This window comes from Oncorhynchus mykiss, unplaced genomic scaffold, assembly GCF_013265735.2.
Source record: "Oncorhynchus mykiss isolate Arlee unplaced genomic scaffold, USDA_OmykA_1.1 un_scaffold_173, whole genome shotgun sequence".
Lineage (NCBI taxonomy): Eukaryota > Metazoa > Chordata > Actinopteri > Salmoniformes > Salmonidae > Oncorhynchus > Oncorhynchus mykiss.
Window position 1 is genome coordinate 164,051 of NW_023493670.1, and position 17,538 is coordinate 181,588.

General features: G+C 43.1%; 2 protein-coding genes across 2 annotated transcripts in view; both read left to right on the forward strand.

Annotated features, from left to right (window-relative positions):
• The window catches only part of LOC118947602 (zinc finger protein 271-like), a 38,855-nt gene that overhangs the window by 1,406 nt on the left and 19,911 nt on the right, over positions 1–17,538 (forward strand). Inside the window, exons 4-5 of the mRNA XM_036972530.1 lie at positions 10,221–10,379; positions 15,962–16,671. Of these exons, the coding sequence (XP_036828425.1) occupies positions 10,221–10,379; positions 15,962–16,671 (869 nt within the window). The remainder of the gene's footprint in view (positions 1–10,220; positions 10,380–15,961; positions 16,672–17,538) is intronic.
• LOC118947624 (gastrula zinc finger protein XlCGF26.1-like) lies at positions 8–5,642 on the forward strand. The gene is made up of 2 exons (XM_036972565.1): positions 8–55; positions 3,777–5,642. Exons 1-2 carry the CDS (start codon positions 28–30, stop codon positions 5,426–5,428), a joined length of 1,680 nt encoding a protein of 559 aa, XP_036828460.1. The 5' UTR covers positions 8–27; the 3' UTR covers positions 5,429–5,642.

A 17,538-nucleotide genomic window follows, 5' to 3' on the forward strand; every position in this document is an offset into this window, starting at 1 on the left:
AGTGGAACTGTGAGAGGAGGAGAAGAGATGAAAGGATCAGATTTGACACATCAAAGTAAGTAGTTTAGTTTGAACAAATACAATCGATCTGCCCACTGGTATCTGTTACCAGGACAACCAGCAGAGTTCTGTTAGTTGACAGGAAGTTAGAGTAGTGTATATGGATGTTATGAATATCATAACACTGAAAAAGGATTCTGCCAATGAAAAGAGAGAAACCAATAGACCATATAAAACCTTGATTAAAGTCAGCTTTAGAGAGAAAGTTTCAAGATGATCCAATGTAAGGTGCTTGTTTTACAAAAACTTTTCCTTAAAACATTATGGATGTTACATTGCCTGTCCCAGTCAACGCCCCTATCTTTAAAAGACTGTAGAACAGGCAAACTAAACTCAAGACTTTGGTCATTAATTAACTAGTACTGAAGAAAAGTTTTGATCAGGCTGCCCACTCAAGCAAAAGCTTCAAACTGTAACCAGTGCCGGCAACCTGGTTCAGGTTATCAATCAACCTACCAGGGTAGTTACAAACAGTAGAGGAATGAAATCATCAACATGTTTTGATCATATCTTTACTAATGCTGCAGAAATGGGTTTTAAAGCAGTATCCAGATCCACCAGATGTAGTGATCACAATATAGGAGCCATGTCTAGGAAAACCACCGTTCCAAAGGCTGGGACTAATATTGTGTATAAGAGGTCATACATTTTTTTGTAGTGATTCCTATGTTGTTGATGTAAATAATATTTGTTGGTCCGTGGTGTGTAATGATGAGCAACCAGACACTGCCCTTGACACGTTTGAAACTGCTTATCCCAGTTACTAATAAGCATGCACCCATTAAGAAAATGACTGTAAAAACGGTTGAATCCACATGAATTGATGAGGAATTTAAAAAATGTTATGATGAAGAGGGAGGCAAAAGAGATGGCATATAGGTCTGGCTGAATAACTGATTGGCAAACCTATTGCAAATTGAGACATCATTTGACTAAACTGAGTAAAAAGAAGATAGTACACAATGAAACAAAGATAAAATACATGAAGAATGATTGTAAAAAATCTTTGGAGAATCTTCAATGAAATTTTGTGCAAATAAAATCAACAATGACAAGTCACTGGTGTCTGACAACGTGGATGGAAAATTGAGGATAATAGCGGCCGATATTGCCATTCTTATTTGCCTTGTCTTTAATTTAAGCCTACTAGAAAGTGTGTGCCCTCAGGCTTGGAGGGAAGCTAAAGTCATTCCACTACCCAAGAATAGTAAAGCTGCCTTTACTGGCTTAAATAGCTGACCAATCAGACTGTTACCAACCCTTACAATTTTGGGGAAAAAAATATTTGACCAGATACACTGCTATTTTACAGTAAACAAATATAGACTTTTAGCTTATAGGGAAGTTCATTCAACAAGCACAGCACTTGCAAATGACTGATTGGCTGAGCGAAATTGATGATAAAAATGGCTTTACACCCCCTGCTATATTGTGGATAAAGAGTTTTTCTTTTAAAATGTAACCTTTATTTAACTAGGCAAGTCAGTTAAGAACAAATTAATTTTTTTCAATGACGTCCTAGGACTGCCTTGTTCAGGGGCAGAACGACAGAGTTTTACCTTGTCAACTCGGGGATTCAATCCAGCAATCTCTCGGTTACTGGCCTACCGCTCTAACTAGTCCTCCCGTTTCCGGGAGAATTGTCATCAACTACACTAATTAGCATAACGCAACAGACAAACATTCTTACTAGAAAATATTCATATTCATGAAATCACAAGTGAAATATAGTGAAACACAGCTTAGCCTTTTGTTAATCACCCTGTCATCTCAGATTTTGAAATTATGCTTTACAGCCAAAGCAAGACAAGCATTTGTGTAAGTTTATCGATAGCCTAGCATAGCATTATGTCCAGCTAGCAGCAGGGAGCTTGGTCACGAAAATCAGAAAAGCAATCCAATTAAATCGTTTACCTTTGAGCTTCGGATGTTTTCACTCGCGAGACTCCCAGTTAGACAGCAAATGTTAATTTTGTTCCATAAAGATTATTTTTTATAGCCAAAATACCTCCGTTTATTCTTCACGTTTTGTTGAGAAATCCACCGGAAGTTGTGATCACGACAACGCCGAAAAAAAACTCCAAATTAGATCCATAATATCGACAGAAACATGGCAAATGTTTTTTATAATCAATCCTCAAGGTGTTTTTCAAATATCTATTCGATAATATATCAATGGCCGCCTTTGTCTATTACGCACAAATCACTCTGAGAGCCACCACCTGACCACTGACGCAATGTTGTCGTTCACGCTCATTTTTCAAAATAAAAACCTGAAACTATGTCTAGTGACTGTAGACACATTAGGGAAGCTAGAAAAAGGAATCTGGTTGATATCCCTTTCAATGGTCAATAGGGATGCATAGGAACGCAGAGGTTTCAAAATGAGAGTCACTTCCTGATTGGATTTTTCTCAGGCTTTCGCCTCCAATATCAGTTCTGTTATATTCACAGACAATATTGAGTGTTTTCTATCCTAAGCTGTCAATTATATGCATATTCTAGCACCTGGTCCTGAGAAATAGCCCGTTTACTTTGGGAACGTTATTTTTCCATAAATTAAAATAGTGCCCCCTAGTTTCAAGAGTTAATGTGCCATAACAGGTTTTAATGTGTTTGAGCCAATCAGTTGTGTTGTGACAAGGTATGGGGGTATACAGAAGATAACCCTATTGGGTAAAAGGTGAAGTCCATATTATGTCAAGAACAGCTCAAATAAGCAAAGAGAAGCAACAGTCCATCATTACTTTAAGGACCACCACAAGAATGGAAGACCCAGAGTTACTTCTGATGCATAAGTTCATTAGAGTTACCAGACTTAGAAATTGCAACCCAAATAAATGCTTCACAAAGTTCAAGCAAGAGACACATCTCAACATCATCGGTTCAGAGGAGACTGCGTGAAACAGGCCTTCATGGTCGAATTGCTGCAAGGAAACCACTACTAAAGGACACCAATAAGAAGAAGAGACTTGCTTGGGCCAAGAAACACGAGCAATGGACATTAGACCGGTGGATATCTGTCCTTGGGTCTGATGAGTCCAAATTTGAGATTTTTGGATCCGAGCGTCATGTCTTTGTGAGACGAGGAGTAGATGAACAGATTATCTCCGCATGTGTGGTTCCCACCGTGAAGCATGGAGGAGGAGATGTGATGGTGTGCGGGTGCTTTGCTATTGACAATGTCAGTGATTTATTTATTCAAGTCACACTTAACCATTCCACCAGCATTCTGCTGTGGTATCAGCGATAATCAAAATGTTGAAAATCTGTGAATGTCTAAATAAGAAATTGGTCCATTTAAACAGCAATGTGTCGAACCCTTTCAACAACGGGGAGATGTTACTGATGTGCTTTGTATCTTCGATGTAAAAACAAGTTTTGGATTTCCACACAAAATGACTTCTTTAGTTATTTGATGTTTAAGGAAGTGTGTAGGTCACATTCTGTATCATACAGCTATGAAAGTTATATATTTAGAACCACCTGTTCAATTGGAATCCAGCGACGTCTGTGTCTTCAGTGTCCTAGAACTGTCTAGGTTTTTGTGTTCTGACTTGTAAAACAGGATGAATAAAATAAGTAATGTAAACATAGCAGTAATTACCAGGAAGCTCTACATTTGTTTTAAAATCACACTAAGATTGTTAAAACAGGTTGTTTTATCATGTGGTTTCATTCGGGTCTCTATTTAAAAATAACACTGTCTTTGGCAGGAGAAAGACCAGACTCAGAGGAACCAGAGCCAGGGACGTCCAAACTAGCAAGACGACACCACTGCTCCCACTGTGGAAAAAATTGTAACCGGTTATGGGACCTGAAACAACATGAGAAAATGCACACAGGGGAGAAGCCTTACCACTGTTCCCAATGTGGAAAGTGTTTCGTCTGTTCGGGGGAGCTGAAACAACATGAGAGAATACACACAGGAGAGAAGCCTTACCACTGCTCCCAATGTGGAAAGAGTTTCAACCAGAAAGCAAACCTGAAAGCTCATGAGAGAATACACACAGGAGAGAAGCCTTACCACTGCTCCCAATGTGGAAAGTGTTTCAACCAGAAAGCAAACCTGAAAGCTCACGAGAGAATACACACAGGAGAGAAGCCTTACCACTGCTCCCAATGTGGAAAGTGTTTCAACCAGTCGAGGGAGCTGAAACAACATGAGAGAATACACACAGGGGAGGAGCCTTACCACTGCTCCCAGTGTGGAAAGAGTTTCAACCAGTCGAGGGAGCTGAAACAACATGAGAGAATACACACAGGAGAGAAGCCTTACCACTGCTCCCAATGTGGAATGTGTTTCAACCATAAAGCAAACCTGAAAGCTCACGAGAGAATACACACAGGAGAGAAGCCTTACCACTGCTCCCAATGTGGAAGGTGTTTCAACCAGTCGTGGGCGCTGAAACAACACGAGAGAATACACACAGGAGAGAAGCCTTACCACTGCTCCCAATGTGGAAGGTGTTTCAACCAGAAAGCAAACCTGAAAGCTCACGAGAGAATGCACACAGGAGAGAAGCCTTACCACTGCTCCCAATGTGGAAGGTGTTTCAACCAGTTGTGGGCGCTGAAACAACACGAGAGAATACACACGGGAGAGAAGCCTTACCACTGCTCCCAATGTGGAAAGTGTTTCATCCATTCAGGGGATCTGAAACGACATGAGAGAATACACACACGAGAGAAGCCTTACCACTGCTCCCAATGTGGAATGTGTTTCAACCAGAGAGTAAACCTGGAAGCTCATGAGAGAATACACACAGGAGAGAAGCCTTACCACTGCTCCCAGTGTGGAAAGAGTTTCAACCGGAAAGCAAACCTGAAAGCTCATGAGAGAAGACACACAGGAGAGAAGCCTTACCACTGCTCCCAATGTGGAAAGTGTTTCAACCGGTCGGAGGAGCTGAAACGACATAAGAGAATACACACAGGAGAGAAGCATTACCACTGCTCCCAATGTGGAAAGTGTTTCAACCAGTCGGGGGAGCTGAAACAACATGAGAGAATACACACAGGAGAGAAGCCTTACCACTGCTCCCAATGTGGAAAGTGTTTCAACCGGTCGGGGGAGCTGAAACAACATGAGAGAATACACACGGGAGAGAAGCCTTACCACTGCTCCCAATGTGGAAAGTGTTTCATCCATTCAGGGGATCTGAAACGACATGAGAGAATACACACAGGAGAGAAGCCTTACCACTGCTCCCAATGTGGAAAGTGTTTCAACCAGAGAGGAAACCTGAAAAAGCATGAGAATACACACAGGGCAGAAGCCTTACCACTCCGCCCAGGTTGCAAAGCTTTTGCCCATTTAGGAAGCCTGAAAGAACACATTAGACTGCACACAGAGGAGAAGGCTTAGAAAAGCTCAGACTGTGGGAAAACATATTACTCATAAGTCACTTAAACGTCATTAGAGAATAGAGAAATTACTTCTCTTAGCGTGTATATTGATATTTCACATCACATTGACTTCAAATTCATCAGAGAACATACACAGTGCTCCCGTTGTCTTATATTGTTGACTGACAATGTGTTTACCTGTCTTTACCAGATGAAATTAAATGGTACAGGGTATACTCAAACATATATTTGTTTGTTTTTATTAGAAAACATGATTTAATGAAATGAAAATGTTCAGACTCTGTAATGGAAAATGTTAATTGTTTGTGTGTCCACATAACTGAGTATGTGACTAACCTTGTGAAACTGTCCTATTATAAGCTCCTGTTCTTGGGAGTATCATCCTGTGTTGCAAACCAATTTGTACATGTGTCCTTGTATGAATAAAGTCCCTCCCAAGAACAGGAAACTATAAAGATATGTGCTAATCACTCAATGTTTCAGGAATTCAGACTGTCTACACTGCGCTGTGTAACTCTGTTATTCTCTCTGAGCTCAGAAATAAAGAATCTTGGTTTGACTTGGACTCCAGCAGATCCTTATTTTATAATATCCACCACAACTCTCCCAAGGATTGCTGTTTATCATTGTCTCAAAGAAGAGTTCCTCGTTCCACTTTCCTGGGGGAATTTACAAGCCTCCCACTGATTGAATAAACATTGTTTCCACAGGTAACATTTTGTGTTTCAACCAACTTGCAACCTAAATCCAATGACTGGTAACATTTTGTGTTTCACCCAATTTGCGACCTAAATCCAATGACGGGTAACATTTTGTGTTTCACCCAATTTGCGACCTAAATCCAATGACAGGTAACATTTTGTGTTTCACCCAACTTGCAACCTAAATCCAATGACTGGTAACATTTTGTGTTTCACCCAACTTGCGACCTAAATCCAATGACGGGTAACATTTTGTGTTTCACCCAACTTGCGACCTAAATCCAATGACGGGTAACATTTTGTGTATCACCCAACTTGCAACCAATATCCAATGACTGGTGACATTTTGTGTTGATTTCATGTTAAATTCACATTAGTTGACGAATCAAAGAAATGTAAATAGAAACTAGATGTTGAACTGACGTCTGAGCCCAGTGGGCTGGTTTGAATAAGCAGCAGGTGTTGGATTCGTGACAAGTTAACCCACTTTCATAGGCTGTCATTGTAAATAAGAATTTGTTCTGACTTACCTAGATAAAAAAAATAACAAAGGTGAGAATGCTATTCATTGACTACAGCTCCGCTTTCAACACCATAGTGCCCTCAAAGCTCATCTCTAAGCTTGGGAACCTGGTAACTGGATCCTGGACTTCCTGACAGGCCACCCCCAGGTGGTAGGAGTAAGTAACAACACATCTGCCACGCTGATCCTCATCACAGGGGGCCCCTCAGGGGTGCATGCTCAGCCCCCTCCTGTACTCCCTGTTCACTCATGAATGCATGGCCAGACACGACTCCCACACCATCATTAAGTTCGCTGATGACACAACAGTGTCATCAGGCCTGATCACTGACAACAACAACAAGAAAGCCTACAGGGATAAGGTCAGAGACCTGGTTGTGTGGTGCCAGGACAGCAACCATTCCCTCAATGTGATCAAGATAAAGAAGATGATTGTGGACTAAAGGAAAAGGAGGCCCAAGCACGCCCCATTTCTCATCGACGGAGCTGTAGGGGAGCAGGTTGAGAGTTTCAAGTTCCTTGGTGTCCGCATCAACAACAAACTATCATGGTCCAACCCCCACCCCTTTACGCTGCTGCTACTCTCTGTTTATTATCTATGCGTAGTCACTTTAACTCTACCTACATGTGCATATTGCCTCATTTACCTTGACTAACCGGTGCCCCGGCACATTGACTCTGTACTGGTACCTCCTGTATATAGCCTCCACATTGACACTGTACTGGTACCCCCTGTATATATCCTCCACATTGACTCTGTACCGGTACCTCCTGTATATAGCCTCCACATTGACTCTGTACTGGTACCCCTGTATATATCCTCCACATTGACTCTGTACCGGTACCCCCTATATATAGCCTCCACATTGACACTGTACTGTTACCCCCTGTATATAGCCTCCACATTGACTCTGTACCGGTACCCCCTATATATAGCCTCCACATTGACACTGTACTGTTACCCCCTGTATATAGCCTCCACATTGACTCTGTACTGGTACCCCTGTATATAGGCTCCACATTAACTCTGTACTGGTACCTCCTGTATATAGCCTCCACATTGACTCTATACTGGTACCTCCTGTATACAGCCTCCACATCGACTCTGTACTGGTACCTCCTGTATATAGCCTCCACATTGACTCTGTACTGGTACCTCCTGTATATAGCCTTCACATTGACCCTGTACTGGTACCTCCTGTATATAGCCTCCACATTGACTCTGTACTGGTACCTCCTGTATATAGCCTCCACATTGACTCTATACTGGTACCTCCTGTATACAGCCTCCACATCGACTCTGTACTGGTACCTCCTGTATATAGCCTCCACATTGACTCTGTACTGGTACCTCCTGTATATAGCCTCCACATCGACTCTGTACTGGTACCTCCTGTATATAGCCTCCACATTGACTCTATACTGGTACCTCCTGTATACAGCCTCCACATCGAATCTGTACTGGTACCTCCTGTATATAGCCTCCACATTGACTCTGTACCGGTACCCCCTGTATACAGCCTCCACATTGACTCTGTACTGGTACCCCCTGTATATAGCCTCCACATCGACTCTGTACTGGTACCTCCTGTATATAGCCTCCACATTGACTCTGTACTGGTACCTCCTGTATATAGCCTCCACATTGACTCTGTACCAGTACCCCCTGTATATAGCCTCCATATTGACTCTGTACTGGTACCTCCTGTATACAGCCTCCACATTGACTCTGTACCGGTACCCCCTGTATACAGCCTCCACATTGACTCTGTACCGGTACCCCCTGTATATAGCCTCCACATTGACTCTGTACTGGTACCTTCTGTATACAGCCTCCACATTGACTCTGTACCGGTACCCCCTGTATACAGCCTCCACATTGACTCTGTACTGGTACCCCCTGTATATAGCCTCCACATTGACTCTGTACTGGTACCCCCTGTATACAGCCTCCACATTGACTCTGTACTGGTACATCCTGTATAAACACGGTATATTTTTTTATTGTGTAACTTATTTTCTTACCTCTTATTTTTCTTAACTACATTGTTGGTTAAGGGCTTGTCAGTAAGAATTTCACGGTAATGTCTACACCTGTTGTAGCTTTGTATTGTAGCTTTAAGGGAATAGTATGGTCACATCTAGAGAAAAAATTAACAGAGTAAATGTGTATAAACACACTACCTATTCATGGAAGTATTTATTCATCATCTACATATTCATATTACGCTTCTACGTCTGTGTACAGGAAAGTATTAGTTGTAAGACGAAAGAGAAAATATATCAGCTCATTGTTAAATAATTATGACGTTCTTTCCAATACAAAAAGTGTACTAACTGTTTCCAAACTGCGTTACCCACTCCAGCCAGCAGATGCTTCTAGCGTGACGTATAATGGACTGGACGGGACGCTTCTTCATGAACAACAACACTGCTACTCTTTCAACCACCTCCGTAGCTTGGTAGACAAGGTAAAACTGAAAGATTGACGTTTTAGGCCATGTTAACGTACATTAGCTAATCGCAGTGTTTAAAACACATTTCAGTTGACGTTAACTTGAACCTAATTTGCTTGTTCAAGTTGCAAATTGGTTAAAGATTGATACTGAGCCTAGCACTAGGCTATTCGCTAATGCTAACTAGCTAGCTAACATCCCTGACCATGAGCTCATTTAACTACTCATCCCCTGCTGAAGAAGAGGATGTCTGCTGTACGGAGAAAGAAGCTCTGGCGCTGAACATTGTCGTGAAAGACGAAGAGGAGGATATTACAGTGAAAGGAGAGAAAGATGCTCTGCCGCTGAACATTGTCGTGAAAGACGAAGAGGAGGATATTACAGTGAAAGGAGAGAAAGAACCTTTCAGAATGAAAAAGGAGGAAGAGGAGGCTGTTATAGGGAAAGAAGAGAAAGCATCCTCTTCCTCTCTAAAAGGTTCTATCTCAGTAAAGGTGAAGGAGGAAGACGTTTTGGGAGTGAAAGAGGAGGAGACAGAATATCTCATTAACACCAGTGAGTATTGTCTTAAAAACAGGGGCACAAACTATGCAGTTGTTGAACTAATGTGTGGTTTTTAAGGGGCATTCTACTTAAGTTCTTCACTTCAATGTGATGTTCAGTACTATATAAATTGTTAAAGGGTCAATCTGCCATTGCTACATATATTTTTGGGACTTTTAAATGAGATTTAATTATATATAACAGGCTTTTAAAATGTAATAATGGAGCATAATTTATACTTAAAATATCAAAGGGACACAAAAGGCACCCAATTAATTTAGAGATATTAATGCATCTGTTTGATGTTCTCGTTCAAACAGGAGAGAGACATTACTATCGTGGATCCTCTGGGGAGCCTCAACAACATCCTAATGCTGACGAGACAGAGAAGAGTCTCTCCAGATCAGAACACCAGATGGTACAGCTTGGTCTGGTCTAGCATACAGCTTGCTCTATCTGGGTCTGGGTTTCTGTAAGGCACTTTATGACAACAGTGACATCAGCATCCATAATGATATGTGTCTGTGTCCCCTCTTTATGGTTACCAGGACAATGCTAGCCCTTCCGCCCTCCCGGAGTCCCTCTATCGTGCCTCTCCCGGTAGCACCTTACTACTGGGTATGAAGAGGTTGTCTGTGCTGCTGGTGGACTGCAGGAAAACAACAGGGCTGAGTGGAACTGTGAGAGGAGGAGAAGAGAAGAAAGGATCAGATTTGACACATCAAAGTAAGTGCTGTAGTTTAGTTTGAACAAATAAAATAGATCTGCCCATTGGTATCTGTTCCCAATAGGGCTGTCCCTGACTAAAACAAAAACAACTTTGCACACGCTTGGTATTCTCTCAACCAGCTTAACCTGGAATGCTTTTCCAACAGTCTTGAAGGAGTTCCCACATGCTGGGCACATGTTGGCTACTTTTCCGTAACTCTTCGGTCCAACTCATCCCAAACCATCTCAATTCATCTCAATTTGGGTTGAGGTCAGGTGATTGTGAAGGCCAGGTCATCTGATGCAGCACTCCATCACTCTCCTTCTTGGTCAAATAGAACTTACACAGCCTGGTTGTGGTTGGGTCATTGTCCTGTTGAAAAACAAATGATAGTCCCACTAAGCACAAACCAGATGGGATGGTGTATCGCTGCAGAATGCTGTGATAGCGATGCTGGTTAAGTGTGACTTGAATTCTAAATAAATCACAAACAGTGTCACCAGCAAAGCACCATCACTCATGAATGCTCATCAATGCTTCACGGTGGGAAACACACGTGGAGATCATCCGTTCACCTACTCTGCGTCTCACAGACATGTCGGTTGGAACCGGAAATCTCAAATTTGGACTCATCAGACCAAAGGACAGATTTCCACCGGTCCATTGCTCATGCTTCTTGATTCACACAGTCTCCTCTGAACAGTTGATGTTGAGTTGTGTCTCTTAATTGAACTCTGTAAATCATTTATTTGGGCTGCAATTTCTGAGGCTGGTAAGTAATGAAGTAACTGGGTCTTCCTTTCCTGTGGAGGTCCTCATGAGAGCCAGTTTCATCATAGCAGAGGTAACTCTGGGTCTTCCTTTCCTGTGGAGGTCCTCATGAGAGCCAGTTTCATCGTAGCAGAGGTAACTCTGGGTCTTCCTTTCCTGTGGAGGTCCTCATGAGAGCCAGTTTCATCGTAGCAGAGGTAACTCTGGGTCTTCCTTTCCTGTGGAGGTCCTCATGAGAGCCAGTTTCATCGTAGCAGAGGTAACTCTGGGTCTTCCTTTCCTGTGGAGGTCCTCATGAGAGCCAGTTTCATCGTAGCAGAGGTAACTCTGGGTCTTCCTTTCCTGTGGAGGTCCTCATGAGAGCCAGTTTCATCGTAGCAGAGGTAACTCTGGGTCTTCCTTTCCTGTGGAGGTCCTCATGAGAGCCAGTTTCATCGTAGCAGAGGTAACTCTGGGTCTTCCTTTCCTGTGGAGGTCCTCATGAGAGCCAGTTTCATCGTAGCAGAGGTAACTCTGGGTCTTCCTTTCCTGTGGAGGTCCTCATGAGAGCCAGTTTCATCGTAGCAGAGGTAACTCTGGGTCTTCCTTTCCTGTGGAGGTCCTCATGAGAGCCAGTTTCATCGTAGCAGAGGTAACTCTGGGTCTTCCTTTCCTGTGGAGGTCCTCATGAGAGCCAGTTTCATCATAGCAGAGGTAACTCTGGGTCTTCCTTTCCTGTGGAGGTCCTCATGAGAGCCAGTTTCATCATAGCAGAGGTAACTCTGGGTCTTCCTTTCCTGTGGCGGTCCTCATGAGAGCCAGTTTCATCATAGCAGAGGTAACTCTGGGTCTTCCTTTCCTGTGGAGGTCCTCATGAGAGCCAGTTTCATCGTAGCAGAGGTAACTCTGGGTCTTCCTTTCCTGTGGAGGTCCTCATGAGAGCCAGTTTCATCGTAGCAGAGGTAACTCTGGGTCTTCCTTTCCTGTGGAGGTCCTCATGAGAGCCAGTTTCATCGTAGCAGAGGTAACTCTGGGTCTTCCTTTCCTGTGGAGGTCCTCATGAGAGCCAGTTTCATCGTAGCAGAGGTAACTCTGGGTCTTCCTTTCCTGTGGAGGTCCTCATGAGAGCCAGTTTCATCGTAGCAGAGGTAACTATGGGTCTTCCTTTCCTGTGGAGGTCCTCATGAGAGCCAGTTTCATCATAGCAGAGGTAACTCTGGGTCTTCCTTTCCTGTGGAGGTCCTCATGAGAGCCAGTTTCATCATAGCAGAGGTAACTCTGGGTCTTCCTTTCCTGTGGCGGTCCTCATGAGAGCCAGTTTCATCATAGCAGAGGTAACTCTGGGTCTTCCTTTCCTGTGGAGGTCCTCATGAGAGCCAGTTTCATCATAGCAGAGGTAACTCTGGGTCTTCCTTTCCTGTGGCGGTCCTCATGAGAGCCAGTTTCATCATAGCAGAGGTAACTCTGGGTCTTCCTTTCCTGTGGCGGTCCTCATGAGAGCCAGTTTCATCATAGCAGAGGTAACTCTGGGTCTTCCTTTCCTGTGGAGGTCCTCATGAGAGCCAGTTTCATCATAGCAGAGGTAACTCTGGGTCTTCCTTTCCTGTGGAGGTCCTCATGAGAGCCAGTTTCATCATAGCAGAGGTAACTCTGGGTCTTCCTTTCCTGTGGAGGTCCTCATGAGAGCCAGTTTCATCATAGCAGAGGTAACTCTGGGTCTTCCTTTCCTGTGGATGTCCTCATGAGAGCCAGTTTCATCATAGCAGAGGTAACTCTGGGTCTTCCTTTCCTGTGGAGGTCCTCATGAGAGCCAGTTTCATCGTAGCAGAGGTAACTCTGGGTCTTCCTTTCCTGTGGAGGTCCTCATGAGAGCCAGTTTCATCATAGCAGAGGTAACTCTGGGTCTTCCTTTCCTGTGGAGGTCCTCATGAGAGCCATTTTCATCGTAGCAGAGGTAACTCTGGGTCTTCCTTTCCTGTGGAGGTCCTCATGAGAGCCAGTTTCATCATAGCAGAGGTAACTCTGGGTCTTCCTTTCCTGTGGAGGTCCTCATGAGAGCCAGTTTCATCATAGCAGAGGTAACTCTGGGTCTTCCTTTCCTGTGGCGGTCCTCATGAGAGCCAGTTTCATCATAGCAGAGGTAACTCTGGGTCTTCCTTTCCTGTGGAGGTCCTCATGAGAGCCAGTTTCATCATAGCAGAGGTAACTCTGGGTCTTCCTTTCCTGTGGAGGTCCTCATGAGAGCCAGTTTCATCATAGCAGAGGTAACTCTGGGTCTTCCTTTCCTGTGGAGGTCCTCATGAGAGCCAGTTTCATCATAGCAGAGGTAACTCTGGGTCTTCCTTTCCTGTGGAGGTCCTCATGAGAGCCAGTTTCATCATAGCAGAGGTAACTCTGGGTCTTCCTTTCCTGTGGAGGTCCTCATGAGAGCCAGTTTCATCGTAGCAGAGGTAACTCTGGGTCTTCCTTTCCTGTGGAGGTCCTCATGAGAGCCAGTTTCATCGTAGCAGAGGTAACTCTGGGTCTTCCTTTCCTGTGGAGGTCCTCATGAGAGCCAGTTTCATCATAGCAGAGGTAACTCTGGGTCTTCCTTTCCTGTGGAGGTCCTCATGAGAGCCAGTTTCATCGTAGCAGAGGTAACTCTGGGTCTTCCTTTCCTGTGGAGGTCCTCATGAGAGCCAGTTTCATCATAGCAGAGGTAACTCTGGGTCTTCCTTTCCTGTGGAGGTCCTCATGAGAGCCAGTTTCATCGTAGCTTTTGATGTTTTTTGCGACTGTGCTTAAAGAAACTTTCAATGTTCTTGAAATATTTGGTATTGACTGACCATGTCTTCAAGTAATGATGGGCTGTTTCTTTTTGCTTATTTGAGCCATTTGGACTTGGTCTTTTACCAAATAGGGCTGTCTTCTGTATACCCCTTTAACTTGTCACAACGCAACTGATTGGCTCAAACGCACTAAGAAGGAAAAACACAAATTAATATTTAAACAAGGCACACCTGTTAATTGAAATGCTTTCCAGATGACTACCTCATGAAGCTGGTTGAGAGAATGCCAAGAGTGTGCAAAGCTGTCAAGACAAAGGGTGGCTACTTTGAAGAATCTCAAATATAAAATATATTTTGATTTGTTTAACACATGATTCCATTTGTGTTATTTCATAGTTTTGATGTCTTCACTATTATTCTACAATGTAGAAAATAGTTTTAAAAAATAAAGAAACCCTTGAATGAGTAGGTGTGTCCAAATTTTTGACTGGTTCTCTATACACAGTAGGGAGAACAAGTATTTAACACACTGCCGATTTTGCAGGTTTTCCTACTTACAAAGCATGTATAGGTCTGTAATTTTTATCATAGGTACACTTCAACCGTGAGAGACGGAATCTAAAACAAAAATCCAGAAAATCACATTGTATGATTTTTAAGTAATTAATTTGCATTTTATTGCATGACATAAGTATTTGATACATCAGAAAAGCACAACTTAATGTTTGGTACAGAAACCTTTGTTTGCAATTACAGAGATCATATGTTTCCTGTAGTTCTTGACCAGGTTTGCACACACTGCAGCAGGGATTTTGGCCCACTCCTCCATACAGACCTTCTCCAGATCCTTCAGGTTTCGAGGCTCTCGCTGGGCAATACGGACTTTCAGCTCGCTCCAACGATTTTCTATTGGGTTCAGGTCTGGAGACTGGCTAGGCCAAGCTAGCTGCTTGCCTATTGTCCTGTAGCCCATCCCAGCCTTTTGCAGGTCTACAATTGTATCCATGATGTCCTTACACCCTCTCTGGTCTTAGCCATTGTGGAGAGGTTGGAGTCTGTGTGATTGAGTGTGTGGACAGGTGTCTTTTATACAGGTAACGAGTTCAAACAGCTGCAGTTAATACAGGTAATGAGTGGAGAACAGGAGGGCTTCTTAAAGAAAAACTAACAGGTCTGTGAGAGACGGAATTCTTACTGGTTGCTAGGTGATCAAATACTGATGTCCTGCAATAAAATGCTAATTAATTACTTAAAAATCCTACAATGTGATTTTCTGGATTTTTGTTTTAGATTCCGTCTCTCACAGTTGAAGTGTACCTATGATAAAAATGACTGACCTCTACGTGCTTTGTAAGTAGGAAAACCTGCAAAATCGGCAGTGTATCAAATACTTGTTCTCCCCACTGTATGTATATATTGAACAGATATAAAAACAACAATTTCAATGATTTACAGTTCAAATTAGGAAAGTAGTCAACGTAAATACATTTATTAGGCCCTAATCTATGGACTTCACATGAATGGGCAGGGGCGCAGCCATTGGTGGGTCTGTTGGGACGTAAGCCCACCCACTTGGGAGCCATGCCCAGCGAATCAGAATTAGTTTTCTCCACAAAAGGGCTTTGTTACAGAGATAAACACTCCTCAGTTTCATCAGTTGTCCGGGTGGCTGATCTCAGACGATGTGGAGGGCCTTGATCTGCGGTTGTGAGGCCTGTTGGACGGACTTCCAAATTCTCTAAAAAGACATTGGAGGCGGCTGATGGTAGAGAATGCAACATTAAATTCTCTGGTAGCAGCTCCACTGGATATTCCTGCAGTCCCCAATCCATTTGCACACTCCCTCAAAACTTGAGACATCTGTGGCATTGTGTTGTGTGACAACTGTATATTTTAGAGTGGCTTTTTATTGTGCCCAGCACAAGGTACACCTGTGTAATGCTGTTTAATCAGCTTTTTGATATGCTACACCTGTCACGTGGATGGATTATCTTGGCAAAGCAATGTAAACAAATTTACACAAAATTGGAGAGTGGAGGTTTCATTCTGGTCTCTTTTTATATAAACACTGTCTTTGGCAGGAGGAAAACCAAACTTGGAGGAACCAAAGACCTCCACAACATCAAGACAACACCTCTGCTCCCAGATCAAGTTAGGAAGCCTGAAAAGACCTGAGAGGACACACACAGGAGAGAAGCCATACCATTGCGGCCAGTGTGGAAAGAGTTTTAGCCTGTTAGGAAGCCTGAAAGCTCATGAGCGAATACACTCAGGAGAGAAGCCATACCATTGCGGCCAGTGTGGAAATAGTTTTAGCCAGTTAGGAAACATGAAAAGACATGGGAGGATACACACAGGGGAGAAGCCATACCACTGCTCCCATTGCGGAAAGAGTTTTAACCATTTACTTAACATGAAAAGACATGAGAGGATACACACAGGAGTGAAGCCTCACCATTGCTCCCAGTGTGGAAAGAGTTTTATGCAGTTAGGTATCCTCAAAGATCATTTGCGAATACACACAGGGGAGAAGCCTTACTACTGCTCCCATTGTGGAAAGAGTTTTAACCATTTACTTAACATGAAAAGACATGAGAGGATACACACAGGAGTGAAGCCTCACCATTGCTCCCAGTGTGGAAAGAGTTTTATGCAGTTAGGTATCCTCAAAGATCATTTGCGAATACACACAGGGGAGAAGCCTTTCCTTTGCGCTCAGTGTGGAAAGAGTTTTAGCCAGTCAGGAAACCTGAAAGTGCATGAGCGAATTCACACAGGGAAGAAATCTTACCACTGATCCCAGCGTGCAATGCGTTTTTACCCAATTAGGACACCTGAAAGAAGACATGAGACCGCACACGGGGGAGAAGCCTTACAAATGTTCAGACTGGGGGGAAGGCATTTTACTCATCAGTAGCGTAAAAAAAACGTGAGAATCCACACAGGAGAGAATGTTTACTTGTTTATATATAAATATTTCTGGATTTTTGTCTTCTCATTTTGTCTGTCATAGTTGTAGTGTACCTATGATGAAAATTACAGGCCTCTCTCATCTTTTTAAGTGGGAGAACTTGCACAATTGGTGGCTGACTAAATACGTTTTTGCCCCACTAAGTGTATGTAAACTTCCAACTTCAACTGTATGTTATTTTAAATGCTAATCCTTTGCACACGAATGCTCACTCATTCAGGAATAATTGCAGTCAATATATATTTACGCCGTTGTGATCTGTTGGAATCCAGTCCGTCTGCTGGAGAGCTCATCTGAGTCTCTCTCCTTCTGTTTCCCTGAAGTTCAAAGTCTTTCTTGGTTAGAATGGATACCTCAGATTACCATTCAGAAATGTTCTCATAGAATAGATGTTTCGGCGGTTGTCGTCATTCGCATCCCAGGTTTACATCATTTCTAGCTGCCCCCACAGACCTACCAATGCTCTTACTCTGTTGGGATTGATAGTCTCAGAGTTGAACCATTTCCAGCCGTGTAGCCAATGCTCCACGTGGGATGATTTTCTAGTCTTGGTACTCAAATGTGCCACCTCAGCTTACACCGAGGTATGCGTTGTCTAAACTATTCGCAATCACAGCTCATGCTGTGATTGGTTTGCTCAGTCTGAAGAGGATTTTTTTTAGGAGGGGCTTTTATTCGAAACAATAG